General features: G+C 43.2%; 1 protein-coding gene across 1 annotated transcript in view; it reads left to right on the forward strand.

The window, feature by feature from the left end:
- The window catches only part of LHX3 (LIM homeobox 3), an 87,473-nt gene that overhangs the window by 68,272 nt on the left and 3,300 nt on the right, over nt 1-15,901 (forward strand). The window contains exons 3-5 of the mRNA XM_069241629.1: nt 5,643-5,845; nt 9,763-9,914; nt 13,705-13,876. Of these exons, the coding sequence (XP_069097730.1) occupies nt 5,643-5,845; nt 9,763-9,914; nt 13,705-13,876 (527 nt within the window). The remainder of the gene's footprint in view (nt 1-5,642; nt 5,846-9,762; nt 9,915-13,704; nt 13,877-15,901) is intronic.

A 15,901-nucleotide genomic window follows, 5' to 3' on the forward strand; every position in this document is an offset into this window, starting at 1 on the left:
CACTTAAAGATGGCGATTTCAGGTGGTTTATGAAAATACATTCCTGTGAGCCTCACCTCCACCCCCACCCCACTCCCCTGCCAGATCCCTTCTCACTAAAATTTCAAAGTGTGTGTGTGTGGGGGGGGGGGGCAGCTTCTGTATTTGGCTCTCAAGATCTGGCTTTCCGCCTTTGTTTCGGATGGCTTAGTCTTTCTGAGTTCAGGTGAACTGTGATGGATTAATTAGCAGATGCAGATTTCCTTCCACCCATTCCTTTCCCAAAAACAGGGCCAAGCACATTTAATGCCCCTATTTTGATGGAAGGACTTTGGTCCTCCTGCTGGCCAGCAGAATAATTAACTTGGCCAGTAGGGAGCACAAAGGCCTGGAACCTGCTCATGAACTGAGCTAGGGAAACATGACAATTCTTAAAGTGCTATAAGAAGTGTAAATATGAAGAAAGGGACAATGAATCTACATTCAGGATACATGTTTACCCTAAGATTGATACCTCACTGGATTCTGTATGCCTTAGTTTGAGCAAAACTCTACCTGGGTACAAGTTTCGCCTACAAGGTGCAATTCAGTTAAGCACCACAGACTTTAAGAAAGCACTACAGACCGACATTGTGTATGCCCTCTCACTGTATGAGACCTTCCCCAGGTCAGCACAATCCCTGAAGCTTCCCTTCTGCAACAGGCTACCTCTGCACAGATATTGGGTTATGCAAGACTGTGGTCTCACAGGCACAGCTTGCACATGTGTACACGTGTGCCCATGTGTAACCGGCCCTCAACCTCTTATCCCCGCTGGGCACTAGCAGCCATCTCTTAAAATGCAGACACTTGGGGTTATCTCTCTGAGTCCATTTCCACAAAATTTTCCATAAGTGAGACTCCGTTGGTGAGAGTCACTCACAGTAAATCTAAAAACTGGGTATTCAAAGCAAAAAGTCCAAGGGGATGAATGGGTTGAACCTATTTCGTTCAGCTGCCAAACGTCAGGACGTATGATAGCACATGTATGTGTCATGATGTGCATGTGTGCATGTTTCATGACACATGCCAACTAACTTCGAATGGGTTTCCTGTAAAAGGAAATCCATTCCACTATTCCAGGTCATGTATTATTTTTGCCAAATTGTGGGCAGAAGGCCACTTCCGTTTGTTTTGAATCACATTTGTTGGTTCTTTTTTGAGTGACTGGTGCATTGGGACTGCAAGGGATTTCTCATTTTCTTTAAGAAAAGGATAAATGTATTGCCATTTTGAGTTTTGGAGAGTACTTTATAAGTAGGGTATAGAGATAGCTGGTAGAGATACAGCTGTTTTAGGAGGAGGTATGATGGTTGTTTCTTTTAAGAACTATTGTAGCTTTTATTAGTCTGTTACATTCTTGTAATAATTAAATTAAGATAAAGATTTTTCTCATGAACAAGCTTTACTTTCGTTTTGGGAAATTACATTTTTCACTTTGAAACATTTAGTTTTTTTTTAATAATATATATACATTTTCGATTTCACAGTACGATCATTCTTCATTTTTATCCTTAATTCTTTTCTGCTGTTTGCCTTCAACATTTCACCTCTATGCTTTGCAGTAACCAGTTTGATCTCTTCATTGAGTGATGTGCAACTGACAGTTATGATGTGTGCAAGTTGTAATGTTAGAAGGAAACTTGAAGTAATTTGTGAAGTACTTTGTGTGAATCTTGCAGCGGTGTGTGGAACTTTCAGTGAGTGGTGGTAAACTGTCAGGGAGTTGGGGAAGCTTTCAGCTAGTGGTGTGGGGAGAACTTCGCAGTGAATGATGTTGGTACAATGCAATGAGTGAGTTGTGGTAATAGCTTCATTGAGTGCTGTGCGGAACTTACCTGGGAGTGGAGTGTGGAAATAGCTTCACCGAGTGGTATGAGACTCTGCAATGAGTGAAGCATGGAAGCAGCTTCATTGAATGGTGTGAGGATTTTCATGGAAAGGGGTGGTAAACTTTCAGTGAGTTGTTTAGGTATCTTCACAGTAAGTGGTGTGTGGAACTAGTTTCATTGAGGGGTGTATGAAACTGTGCAGTGAGTGGTGTGAGGAACAGTTTCATTGAGGGGTGTATGGAACTGTGCAGTGAGTGGTGTGTGGAACAGTTTCATTGAGCGGTGTACGGAACTGTGCAGTGAGTGGTGTATGGAGCCACTTTCATTGAGGGGTGTATGGAACTGTACAGTGAGTGGTGTGCGGAACAGTTTCATTGAGGGGTGTATGGAACTGTGCAGTGAGTAGTGTGTGGAACAGTGTCATTGAGAGGTGTATGGAACTGTGCAGTGAGTGGTGTGTGGAACCACTTTATTGAGGGGTGTATGGAACTGTGCAGTGAGTGATGTGCGGAACAGTTTCATTGAGGGGTGTATGGAACTGTGCAGGGAGTGGTGTGCGGAACAGTTTCATTGAGGGGTGTATGGAACTGTGCAGGGAGTGGTGTGCGGAACAGTTTCATTGAGGGGTGTATGGAACTGTGCAGTGAGTGGTGTGCGGAACAGTTTCATTGAGGGGTGTACTGAACTGTGCAGTGAGTGGTGTGTGGAACCAGTTTCATTGAGGGGTGTATGGAACCGTGCAGTGAGTGGTGTGTGGAACAGTTTCATTGAGAGGTGTATGGAACTGTGCAGTGAGTGGTGTGTGGAACCACTTTATTGAGGGGTGTATGGAACTGTGCAGTGAGTGGTGTGTGGAACCACTTTAATTGAGGGGTGTATGGAACTGTGCAGTGAGTGGTGTATGGAACAGTTTCATTGAGAGGTGTATGGAACTGTGCAGTGAGTGGTGTGTGGAACCACTTTATTGAGGGGTGTATGGAACTGTGCAGTGAGTGGTGCATCGAGCGGTTTCATTGAGGGGTGTATGGAACTGTGCAGTGAGTGGTGTGTGGAACCAGTTTTATTGAGGGGTGTATGGAACCGTGCAGTGAGTGGTGTGTGGAACCAGTTTCATTGAGGGGTGTTTGGAACTGTGCAGTGAGTGGTGTGTGGAACCAGTTTCATTGAGGGGTGTATGGAACCGTGCAGTGAGTGGTGTGAGGAACAGTTTCACTGAGGGGTGTATGGAACTGTGCAGTGAGTGGTGTGTGGAACAGTGTCATTGAGGGGTGTTTGGAACTGTGCGGTGAGTGGTGTGTGGAACCACTTTCATTGAGGGGTGTATGGAACTGTACAGTGAGAGGTGTGAGGAACAGTTTCATTGAGGGGTGTATGGAACCGTCCAGTGAGTGGTGTGTGGAACCAGTTTCATTGAGGGGTGTTTGGAACTGTGCAGTGAGTGGTGTGTGGAACCACTCTCATTGAGGGGTGTATGGAACTGTACAGTGAGTGGTGTGAGGAACAGTTTCATTGAGGGGTGTGTGGAACTGTGCAGTGAGTGGTGTGTGGAACCAGTTTCATTGAGGGGTGTTTGGAACTGTGCAGTGAGTGGTGTGTGGAACCACTTTCATTGAGGAGTGTATGGAACTGTACAGTGAGTGGTGTGAGGAACAGTTTCATTGCGGGGTGTATGGAACTGTGCAGTGAGTGGTGTGCGGAACAGTTTCATTGAAGGGTGTATGGAACTGTGCAGTGAGTGGTGTGTGGAACCAGTTTCATTGAGGGGTGTATGGGACTGTGGAGTGAGTGGTGTGTGGAACCAGTTTCATTGAGGGGTGTATAGAACTGTGCAGTGAGTGGTGTGAAACCAGTTTCATTGAGGGGTGTATGGAGCTGTGCAGTGAGTGGTGTGCAGAACAGTTTAATTGAGGGGTGTATGGAGCTGTGCAGTGAGTGGTGTGTGGAACCAGTTTCATTGAGGGGTGTTTGGAACTGTGCCGTGAGTGGTGTGTGGAACAGTTTCATTGAGAGGAGTATGGAACTGTGCAATGAATGATGTGTGGAACCACTTTATTGAGGGGTGTATGGAACTGTGCAGTGAGTGGTGTGTGAAACCAGTTTCATTGAGGGGTGTATGGAACCGTGCAGTGAGTGGTGTGTGGAACAGTTTCATTGAGGGGTGTATGGAGCTGTGCAGTGAGCGGTGTGTGGAACCAGTTTCATTGAGGGGTGTATGGGACTGTGCAGTGAGTGGTGTGTGGAACCAGTTTCATTGAGGGGTGTATGGGACTGTGCAGTGAGTGGTGTGTGGAACCAGTTTCATTGAGGGGTGTATGGGACTGTGCAGTGAGTGATGTGTGGAACCACTTTATTGAGGGGTGTATGGAACTGTGCAGTGAGTGGTGTGTGAAACCAGTTTCATTGAGGGGTGTATGGGACTGTGCAGTGAGTGGTGTGCGGAACAGTTTCATTGAGGGGTGTATGGGACTGTGCAGTGAGTGGTGTGTGGAACCAGTTACATTGAGGGGTGTATGGGACTGTGCAGTGAGTGGTGTGCGGAACAGTTTCATTGAGGGGTGTATGGGACTGTGCAGTGAGTGGTGTGCGGAACAGTTTCATTGAGGGGTGTATGGAGCTGTGCAGTGAGCGGTGTGTGAAACCAGTTTCATTGAGGGGTGTATGGGACTGTGCAGTGAGTGGTGTGCGGAACAGTTTCATTGAGGGGTGTATGGAGCTGTGCAGTGAGCGGTGTGTGGAACCAGTTTCATTGAGGGGTGTATGGGACTGTGCAGTGAGTGGTGTGTGGAACAGTTTCATTGAGGGGTGTATGGGACTGTGCAGTGAGTGGTGTGTGGAACCAGTTACATTGAGGGGTGTATGGGACTGTGCAGTGAGTGGTGTGCGGAACAGTTTCATTGAGGGGTGTATGGAGCTGTGCAGTGAGTGGTGTGTGGAACCAGTTTCATTGAGGGATGTATGGGACTGTGCAGTGAGTGGTGTGCGGAACAGTTTCATTGAGGGGTGTATGGGACTGTGCAGTGAGTGGTGTGCGGAACAGTTTCATTGAGGGGTGTATGGAACTGTGCAGTGAGTGGTGTGCGGAACAGTTTCATTGAGGGGTGTTTGGAACTGTGCAGTGAGTGGTGTGTGGAACAGTTTCATTGAGGGGTGTTTGGAACTGTGCAGTGAGTGGTGTGTGGAACAGTTTCATTGAGGGGTGTATGGGACTGTGCAGTGAGTGGTGTGCGGAACAGTTTCATTGAGGGGTGTATGGAGCTGTGCAATGAGCGGTGTGTGGAACCAGTTTCATTGAGGGGTGTATGGGACTGTGCAGTGAGTGGTACGTGGAACCAGTTTCATTGAGGGGTGTATGGGACTGTGCAGTGAGTGGTGTGTGGAACCAGTTTCATTGAGGGGTGTATGGGACTGTGCAGTGAGTGGTGTGCGGAACAGTTTCATTGAGGGGTGCTGGGACTGTGCAGTGAGTGGTGTGCGGAACAGTTTCATTGAGGGGTGTATGGAGCTGTGCAGTGAGTGGTGTGTGGAACCAGTTTCATTGAGGGATGTATGGGACTGTGCAGTGAGTGGTGTGCGGAACAGTTTCATTGAGGGGTGTATGGGACTGTGCAGTGAGTGGTGTGTGGAACCAGTTTCATTGAGGGGTGTGGAGAATGTCCCTGTGAAAGGCGGGAAACCGTTCAGTGGCGCAGGAAACTTCGCAGTGAGAGGTGTGGCGAACTGTTCGGTGAATGATCTCTGTTTCTCATTTTATTGTGCTGAATTCAATGACTGAGATACTCTTTTTCTTTAAAGGAGGTTTGGGACAAAATGTGCGGCCTGCCAGCAGGGCATCCCCCCGACGCAGGTGGTGCGGAGGGCGCAGGACTTCGTGTACCACCTGCACTGCTTCTCGTGCATCGTCTGCAAGCGGCAGCTGGCCACCGGCGACGAGTTCTACCTCATGGAGGACAGCAGGCTGGTCTGCAAGGCGGACTACGAGACCGCGAAACAGCGAGGTAAACAAAGGGCCATGGCTGTGGCGCCGAGTGCGCTCATTACCGCCACGCGGGGAGGGTGAGAGGCCGGGCTGGAGTGAAGTATAACGTCACTGAGCTCAATGATGGCGAATAGCCAGAACCCATGGCACGTGGTCCAGGCCAGGTTGACTTCACTATAGCACAGGGACCCCAGACAGCCTCAGGCCGTGAGCGGGTAATTCATTAAGCCCGGGGTTTTCTCTTCATTCTCACAGCTGAATTTGTGCTTTAATTCGCTCTGTATTGTGAATGCAAAACTTAAAATAGCAGAATGGAAATGGAAAAGAGACGAGTGAGCTTCTCACTCCTGGCATGAGGAGAATTGCGAAGTTTGCTCACTTCTTTTTTGCATTCACTAATGGGGACAACCTCTGCCATCCTGCTATAGACACTGGAGCGCGCGCACGCACACACACACACATGCACACACTCTTTCTCTCTCTCTCTTTGCTGTTTTCCTGCTTTCTTTAATCTTCTGCTTACCCTACGTTATGTTTCATTTCCCCGAATGCTTCAGGTTCCATGTGTGCGCACAAGACCATGAAAAAAGAGGTCTCCATTTAATAACTGTTCCTTCTGATTTACACCTGTAATGTATAGTTAGTTACTTAGGAATATTATTCGTCCAACAATGATTTAATGATATCTTCTAAAAAGATGTTTACTATCAAATGTACTGTTTTATTTACAGATTTACATGTGATATATGGTGTCATCTTTCTGAGGCCAAGTTAAGGGATGGTGTGTAATTATTGGTACTGTGTACACCTGGGGAGAAAATAAATGGTGATGACTTTTTAATCTGGCTTTCCGTTAAAATACATGGGTGGATCTATGGGATTGTCCATGCAAAACGCAATGCGATGCAAAGTAACGCAAGGCAGTACGATGCACTGCCTTGTGTTACTTTTTATTTACTAAACCCTGCAAAGGCACTCTAAGGGGTTTTGCATGACGTAGTAAAAGCCAAAAATAATTTTGTGTTTGGCTGCACCAAAAAGTGATGCAACTCTGATGCAAAATCCTAGTAAATCGTGGCCCTGGCCTCACTTAGACTAAGTGAACATTGGGTCTTGAATCAAACACAGTCGTGTTGAAACTTTGAAACTCAACTCAAAGTAGTTGGTCGTGCTTAGCTTGTAAAATACCAGGGAGTCATCACCACCGAGCTGGAAGTTGACATGGTGATTTCCAATCAGATCTGCCAGGGCCTTCAGACTGGCACTGAAAAGCATAGATCAAAGATAGAACGCTGAGTGGCATCAAACAGTGTGTTATTGGATACGGAGATGAATATCTGTAAGTGACCAGCTGGGTATGGCTAGAGAGAACAAACGCAGCCCAAGATATGCTAGATCCCTTGATACAAGTGACCTGATGTTATGTCTCAATTAAGGTGATGATCAAGAGCATTAAATGTATGCTTTTTGTATGTTAAATGCTGTTTTATGTAGTTTACAGTGGGTCGAGTTCCTAAAAGATAATATAGCCCAGGCAACAAAAACACTTTATGCAAGGTGCCCTTCTATGATTTTCATACCTTGTTCAAAGATTCCCTGAGTGCATCCGTGCGAGGAATATCATGTTTACATCTGAATAAATCCTCGTTGTGTCGCAGCTTCAAACCTCTGATGCTTTCTCTCCATAGATGCAGTATTGAAATGTTGGTCTGGCTCCTATACTCTTGTAGTTCAAAATCCCTAAATGAAGTTGTTAAGCATTAAAACTGCACATTTTTTTTGTTGTTTATTTGAAAAAAAGGCGGGAAGCTAGTAAAAATGACTCAATGAGTTACTCTCACACTAGTATTTCTATCCTAGACCACCCAGATCAACAGTACAATGTACAATTTAATGTAACAAATAAGGGTTTCTATTTGTAGATCTTTCTCCTTTATGTCCCTCTAACGTCCGAGTGACTTATTTAAAACTCAAAGTCCATCATTCTTGTGTCGATTGTGTCCAATTTATTGTGCAATCTTTGTATAGAAGTCACCAGAACAGGCTCACCTTTTGTAAAGCCACACAGACCCTCATCATTGTTCGCGCGGGGCCTCTTGCTGGGGAAGCATTTCCCATTTAAAGAAGTGTTCAAGAGGTGCAGCACCTCCAGACCTAGAAACTGTACCCATCTCTCAAGTATTTGAGTCTATCAATGTAGAAAAGTTGTGAGAGAAGTGATAAGAGAAAGCAAAGTTCCTGCAGTGCGCATGCCCAGCTCAGGAACGCACAGTCTCATTATTGATGCATGGAAGGCGTCCAATCAGACATGACCAGGATGTAGTGGCTGGGACAGAATATCCACTAGTTGGAAGAAGATAGTTGCTCCCTCTAGATCACCACTTCCCCATGCCACTTGCCACTGCAGTGACAAGAAGTTCTCCTCACTGTAGGTGTGGCGGCAAGAATCGGAATGCTCTTGCTGGTGCCCAGAGCAGCCCACGTCTTTCACTGCAGGAAGACGATGTGTTCGGCCATCTTGTCCTCATCTCATGCAAAGGGAATATGGCCGCGTCTTGGCAGCACCTAAGTCATTTGCCTCCTCCGTATGAGTGACTCGTCAGACGCAACAGGGTTATACTAATTGTTTAATGGGTGGCACCCCAGGTGACCTAATCAAAGCAGGAAAGTAACAAAAACAATAAGGATTCTCATGAAGTACAGGAGGGAGCTGCCGCCCTCTATTGGCCATTTCTGGCAGTGTCGGACTCCATGCTATCATAACTTCCTCATTTCTGGTACTGTGAGACTCCATGATATTTACGCCATGGCAGTGCTTGATTTGTAAAATATTGAGTGCCACGTTCCTTGTCAGGATGCTTCTGCAGCATGGGTCACCCATTGCCCCGCCAGCAATGCCAGTTACAGTACCAACACAACTACTAAGCATCACACTCCTTCAAGTGTTACAATTCACACTATTCTATGCCTCCAAAGCTATAAGAATGGATTGGGCGGCAGGTATTGGTAATTTTTAAAGTGTATTGAATTAACAGACAACTGTCGTAATGAGCATCTCTAATCTAGACAAACAGCGCCACCATGTGTGTACTGTCATAAGTGCCGGTAGTGATGATTTAAGTGCCGCTGCCCAGCACCGGAAACCCCCGGCTCAAATGAAGCACTGTGCCATGTTCCTTTTTAGTACTGTAAATCTTCCTGCTACCGAAGTATGGCTGTATCTTGCACCGCGAGACTCCCTGCTGTCGTGATGACACTGTCATTTCTGATGAAGACTTTCTCCATGATATCAATATAAGCCTGTTCCTGGGAGAGCCTAAATCTTTAGTGTATTACTGGAAAATGTCATACGCCTTTTTACTATGTTCATGACAGACAACACCTCTGTAAACGTTCACATGTGACACCAATAGTCAAGTTTCTAATCGTCCGTCGTTTTCATTACTACAATTTCAAGTTAAAATTAAACGTTCCACATTCCTATAGCAACCTATGTGTTATCATGAAACAGCCAGAGCTTTGAGTGTTTAGACCGCAGCACTATGGCAGTCTCAAAAGTACAAATATGCATGCAGGAAAAAAGAAAACAACAACATATTCCAAGCACTGTCACAAATTCATGTTTACTAGGATCAGCCAGCACAGTGCAATTATAGGGTGTTATCTCATTTGTTGATTGCTCAGTGGGTTAATCAGCTGCTGCAAAGATTAATGTGCGAACTACAGTCACAAGTTCTAATCCGAGCACAGTCGACTCTGCTTTTCATTCTTGAAAGGTCATTGAAAGGAGGACTATAGTTTAAGAATGACAACTTTTATTCACAGAGTTTTATATATACTGGCCTATGGTTACTGTTCCTTTAAAATATATTATTATGTCTGTGTCTTGGGGATTGTGAATTGGCTGACCATGTATCCTCTTCTGATTGGTTACAGAAGCAGAGTCCACTGCGAAGAGACCGCGAACCACCATCACTGCAAAACAGTTGGAGACCCTGAAGAATGCTTACAACAACTCCCCGAAACCAGCGAGGCATGTGCGTGAACAGCTATCCTCAGAGACGGGGCTGGACATGCGAGTTGTGCAGGTATTGCCAATCGGTGAAGACTCAGCTTTAGACTTTGGAAAACTTGGCAGAGTGAGGGAATTGAGATTTCGTGAAGTGATGATCAAATTGAGATTTCATGAACTGACCAACATATCTAAAGGAAGAAACTTGACCATGAACCTCTTTTGAAATATTAACATCAAAATAAGAACAACAACTTAAGGGAGTTGGATATTTTCATGTTTCATTTACAAGATACCAAAATACAATGTTCTTGTGGTCTTGGACAATGTCACAGATCACAGACCGTGCATTCTTACAATGGATTCTAGTTTAGGCAAGACTTCTCTGAATCTTAAAAGATCAATCATAAAACCTTCTAACATGCCTAAATATTTAAATAACACACAATGAAGGATAAGACCCATGTATGATTAACTCTTTTACAAACTTGTTTTCATTATTATTATTTCTGTTAAATGTTCCCAGTCCTTTTCCTATAAATATGCATCTTACCTCATGTTTGGGAACTCAATAATAGTTGATTTTAGTTCCCATCTTTAGAATTTGAACTGCGAGTGAGACACAGGTTTGCCTAATCAAAAACATCTATCCCTCACTGCTCAGCTCTGCTATGTTTTAGTCCTCTCATGCCTTAATATAGTTTATTTTACAATGTACTGTCATAATTTAGCTAAGAGTAGCCGTGGTTTCAGTGGTGAGGATGCCTTTTAGACCAATGTCCCTTTTAGAATCTGAGTTTCTAGAACTAATGTAGTATTTAATTTTATTATTTCTTTCACCATTATTGCAATTGATGGTTTCATTTTGACTCCCTCCTTCTTTAACCCCATGCATACCAATAATGTGTAGGTTAGACATTAGAGCCTGTTTTTCTGACCTCTCATAATAATTTAAAAGTTCCGAGAGGTTTTGCTTGATCTCTTAATGTGCTTCATTGTCATACGTAGAAGCTGTAGGCTCAAGATTGCATATTTAACAATTTTGACTACTTTTACATCCAATACCTTCATTATTTTACTAAGAGTATTTCGTTTTGTAGCTATGTTTTATAATTAAACTGATTTATGTAAAATAAATTCTAAACATAAATCAGGACTGAAAGAAGTCAAGTTTCTTAGCTTTTCACCTCAGATTGCTACTTCTCTTTAAATCTTTCTTTTTCCTTCCATCCTCTGCGTTCTGCTACATTCTTTCTTCATGCCTTTTTCATTTTAGTTGTTGGGTTTCTAATAATGTGGGGAGGTTTAGTAATGTTAGGCGGATTGGGCAGGTTAGTGAGAATTTGCAACGTTTGTTATGTTACGTCCTCCAAATCTTGATTCTGAGTTCTATCCAAGTTGGTAATAGTGGCGATTTCTATTGGCTGCAAGTCTCCAGCAGTATCTTTTCCAACACTACCTGTTCATCTTCATAATTCATTCCTCATTGTCTTGCAATTCATCTTCCAAATCATCTTTCATTCTCCCATGCACCATCTCTTGCGCCTCTAAGATTCTTTGATTTTAAGATGTTCTGCATTGCCTTCTTTGACATCTCTCTTGATTTTGCCCCCAATCATTTTTATTGATTTACACATTGTGTATTCACATTGTTATTGCACAATGTCTGTAGACGATCTTGTACTGTCATAATTTAACTTGTATCTTCCTTATACCATTAGATTACTTTCCCTACGTTACCAATATGCATTCATTATCCAATCCAAGCAATGTTTCTATTTCAAATCATTTTTGTTAAGGTAGTTTGTGATATCACTGTGCCTTACTCTCATTTGCAATCCTAAATTGTACAAGTTTCACTTAATTTACCAGAGTGTTTTTCCAAAAGCCATCTTTCATTCCTGTCTCTTTGAGCTTTCCATCATCCTCTGTCTAATTCCTGTTAGGTTTGCTCTTACTTTCTGTTTAAGGACTCTCATTGAAAAGAAACACGTCTTTGTAGTACCATCTCTCTGTAATGCAGGCTTATTCTCATGACTTATAGGTAGTTAGACACCAGTTCTCTCTCAGGTAGTTCCAGTTAGCCACCTCAGAGGGCTTTTGAGAAACTATTACCAGGTAGCTGCTGGTGCATCATCGAACATCGGTGGGCATCTTGGAATGTTTTTTTTCATAAAGGAAAAGAAAAACTATTGTGAGAAGAATCTCTTATGCCCACATACATGTGGATGTGTCATGACACTCCAATAGCCCTTTTGTAATTTTTGTCATTTTGTCATTTTTAATGTACTCTTCCCACATGGCCAAAGGCTATTTTAGAATGGTAAATTAAAAATAAGGGAGGGAGGGCACCAAAAAAACCAGACATGAGTAGCCCTGCAGCTCTTTGTAGCTACTCTGCCCTCGAAAAATATGTTACAAAAATATAAAAAATAAAAAAGATAATGAGTCAGGGAGGGGCAGGGAGCTCACTGGGTAGAAACAAACACATGCATGAGTGAATGAAGAAGCACACAAAGACAGCTCAGGATTTTGAAAGTCCTCTACAAAAAAAAAAATGCTAAAAAGTAAATTAAAAGGAGGAGTTGGATGGGGCAATAGACAAGCAGAGTCAAGCAGAGAGAGAGGGTGCATTGGCTGGGATGACAGGAGCTGTGAGGGGACGAGAGAGAGAGAGAGAGAGAACAAGGAAAAACATGCAGTCGCCTGGAGTGCTGCAAGAAAGCAGTGAAAGGATACAACTCCTCTTCTCAGAAGCAATGTAAAGCAGTAATGCTCCAGGGTGAGACAAACACAAGAATAGTAAAGAAAGTCATCAAATAAGGAGCATTGAAATGAGGTATTCAAGAAAGCCACCCAGTCAATAGCACAAAGCCCACACTATTTATTGGATTGTAGGCAATATTGTAAGTCAGACCTCAAAGGAATATGGGCAGGAGAGGAAAAGCAAAACATCTCATAGTCAATAAATTCACAGCAACAAAAAATGAGTCCATCTTCCATATATTCCTTCTAGTGTATTTTAAGTTCTAGTTTGGGATATCTTGGAGGAATCTGAAGGTGAAACAAACAAGTCCTTTCACACAACGCCATCTTTGCCTCTGACCAAAAATCCCACTTGTAAGAGCTTATTGAATAAACCTTCCTAAACCTAATGGTTGTTTTTTATATTGCCTTGGAACAAAATAGAGGAGTCCAAGGGGTAAAGATGTTTAATCAAACTAGTTCCACCATTCACCCTCCCTGGCTGTAGAGTTCAAGTGTGAAGAAAGTGTCTAGGCCAAGGGCAATCAGCATTGCAGTTTAAGAGCAATAGCCAGGAGTAAAGAACTGGAGAGATGTTATTAGAGAAATGGTTGGGTTTGTCTTTTCCATAACACACAACTCTTGAGCCATTTAAAACACATTTAATTAAAGAAATGGATAGTTGTGACACATGCCCTACATTCCTAGGTGACATTTGCATACTTTGAGGGCTTGTGGTGAGGTTTGTACTTCGAATATGGATGGCTTTGAATTTTCATGTGGTAGGCTGGCCAGAAGACCCCATACCTGACTGTTGCTTTTAACAGAGTATTAAGGCACATACACAATGTGGATCACTTTGCGAATGGGGACAGTTTATATCACCTGACACAATGCAGGACCCACTGTGGACCACCATGAGAAACATTGCCTGAATTCTTGGTATTCCCGGGCTTTGCTTGGAGTTTTCCTTTAGAAGAAGACCAATAAAGACCAAAAGCTCTAACTCCAAAATGAATTTACTAAACTTTCAGACTGAATTATGTATTTTGTGAAGAAAGTAGGTGTATTCCCCTTTACCTGCACTGCCATTAAACCAATGTTCTTGTTGCACCTTAAAGGTCTGGTTCCAGAACAGAAGAGCGAAGGAGAAAAGACTTAAGAAGGATGCTGGAAGGCAAAGATGGGGCCAATACTTCAGGAATATGAAACGGTCCAGGGGTAACTCGAAGTCGGATAAAGACAGCATCCAGGAGGAAGGGCCTGACAGTGATGCAGAAGTGTCCTTTACAGGTAAAGACATAAAGATATTTTTGCAGCATGCACCAATGCAACTCAAGCAAACAGTAAGAATTCACTTCATCTGGTGAATCTATTCTGCAATGAAGGGAATGTGCAGTTTATTAAGGGGCACTAAGTGAGTTTCCACATGCAAAAGTAACACATCTCAAGGACCCTATTTGATATACACAGTTATCCTGTCTGCCCAGGAAAGAAGTGTTGTCAAGTAGTTAGCTTGAAATGGCGAATGACATTGGAAGGTATATATTCTCTGAATTAAGCTGTAAATAGTTTTTTATAAAATGTTGATTCTGTCACAAATATTAGATCATTCCTTGGATTAATTAATATTCAGTAGTGTGGAATAGCTGCACCTAATAGAATAATGCTTGAAATTGTAAGCCAGGGTCTGTAGTGGAATTCGGAGTAGATGTTTCTATTCTATTTACATTTCATTTGGGAAATGTCCTCAAACAGGACATGGGTCTGCTTCGCATGTATCTCACAGAGTACCCTGTCTTTGGCTTCACATGGACGAGCATGTGGCTGACTTGTTGGACCTTGTGGTCTTTTTATTAAAACAAAGCTTAATAATATTTCCAAAGAAGATGCCCTGGAGTTTCTTAGTAAGTTGCCACCGTTGAGTAGGAAATGGTTTATGACCTTTGAAAACAATAGGGTATAGGTTGATGTCAGGGTACATATCGTCCGATTATCCAGTATTGTTGGATCAATGTACAGGCGACTACACATATATCACAGAATCAATTAGATCGTGACGTGGAGCCTCCAAATACACCTTTACGGTTAGCCAGATTTGAGGGGCTGCTCCTTTGTAGAGTTTTCATGTATGGTGGAGGAACAAAACAGCTGCACAATCCCAAGGTAAAGAATTAACAAGAATATATGGCACTCTAAAACACACCAGCTGCTAATGTATTTCAACAAAGTGCAATTTTTTTAGAACTGCACAACATCATACATATCCTGATACAATTGCATCCATGTAGGAGGCTCTGTAAAAGATCAGATAGTGTTTGATTTCCTTCCACCTGTCTACACACTCACGCAGTACACACATCGTCTGCGATAGTGATCAGTCCAACAGAAACAGTCTTTGAAATAAAATAGGGCCCTTTGGATTTCCAGAAGAGGGTTGTGACTACCATCTTAGAATGAAAAAATTTGCTTTGGATTAAATGACTGTTGTTTGCAATTTTGAAGAAAGGTCTTCCGTGTCCAGTAAGCCACTGGCGGTATCCTAAAGAAGAACTCTGATAGTGAATGGAACGTTGCTAATCACTAATGCTGATATAGCACTATTGTGTGGCTTGACCTCCAAGTACTGATCCTGCTTGGGTCATGCGCTTGCTTTTACATGGGTATCCACAAAGTGACTTTAGAGTAAATTTGATGGATAGAAATTCAGAGACAGGATCACTTTCCAAGAAAGGAATGGAAGGGCTAAGGTGCTAAGATACCTTGGAGGGTGGATCCAAGATGCATTGCTTCAAAAGAAGGAAGAATTAGGAAGGAAGAACTATTTAAGCCTTCCAAAATGAATCACTACATCTTCCATTTTGGTACTAGCCCATTAGTTCTCGTACGGCAGTCCAATTTAGAATCACTTCACCATCTTGCCTTTGTTGACATAGTTTAGCACACCCTGACATTTCCCCCTATTCCTGTCATCCATTTGTAGGCCTCATTCTCTTGCATCACACTATCATAGGTCCAAGGCACATGTTAAATGTGACCTTATACTCAAGCTGTATGACCATGTTACCACTATTTTGTCACCAGCCCAGAGGTCATCAAACTGTGGTCATCAAACTGTGAGGCGTACCCCCTGAGAGTCTGTGGCTGTATTCCCAGGGAGGGCACATGTCTCAGCTGTCATGTTTCCAGGTTGTCTTCATTAACAAGCAGTGATAGACGTGCGTAAAGAGTAGGCATGGAAACCTTGATACTGAGTGCCGGGTCCCATGTGGATGGGGTCAATGAGTTTGGTGACAAAATCAAAGAAGTGGCTGAAAG

Source organism: Pleurodeles waltl, chromosome 6 (assembly GCF_031143425.1).
Source record: "Pleurodeles waltl isolate 20211129_DDA chromosome 6, aPleWal1.hap1.20221129, whole genome shotgun sequence".
Taxonomy (NCBI): domain Eukaryota; kingdom Metazoa; phylum Chordata; class Amphibia; order Caudata; family Salamandridae; genus Pleurodeles; species Pleurodeles waltl.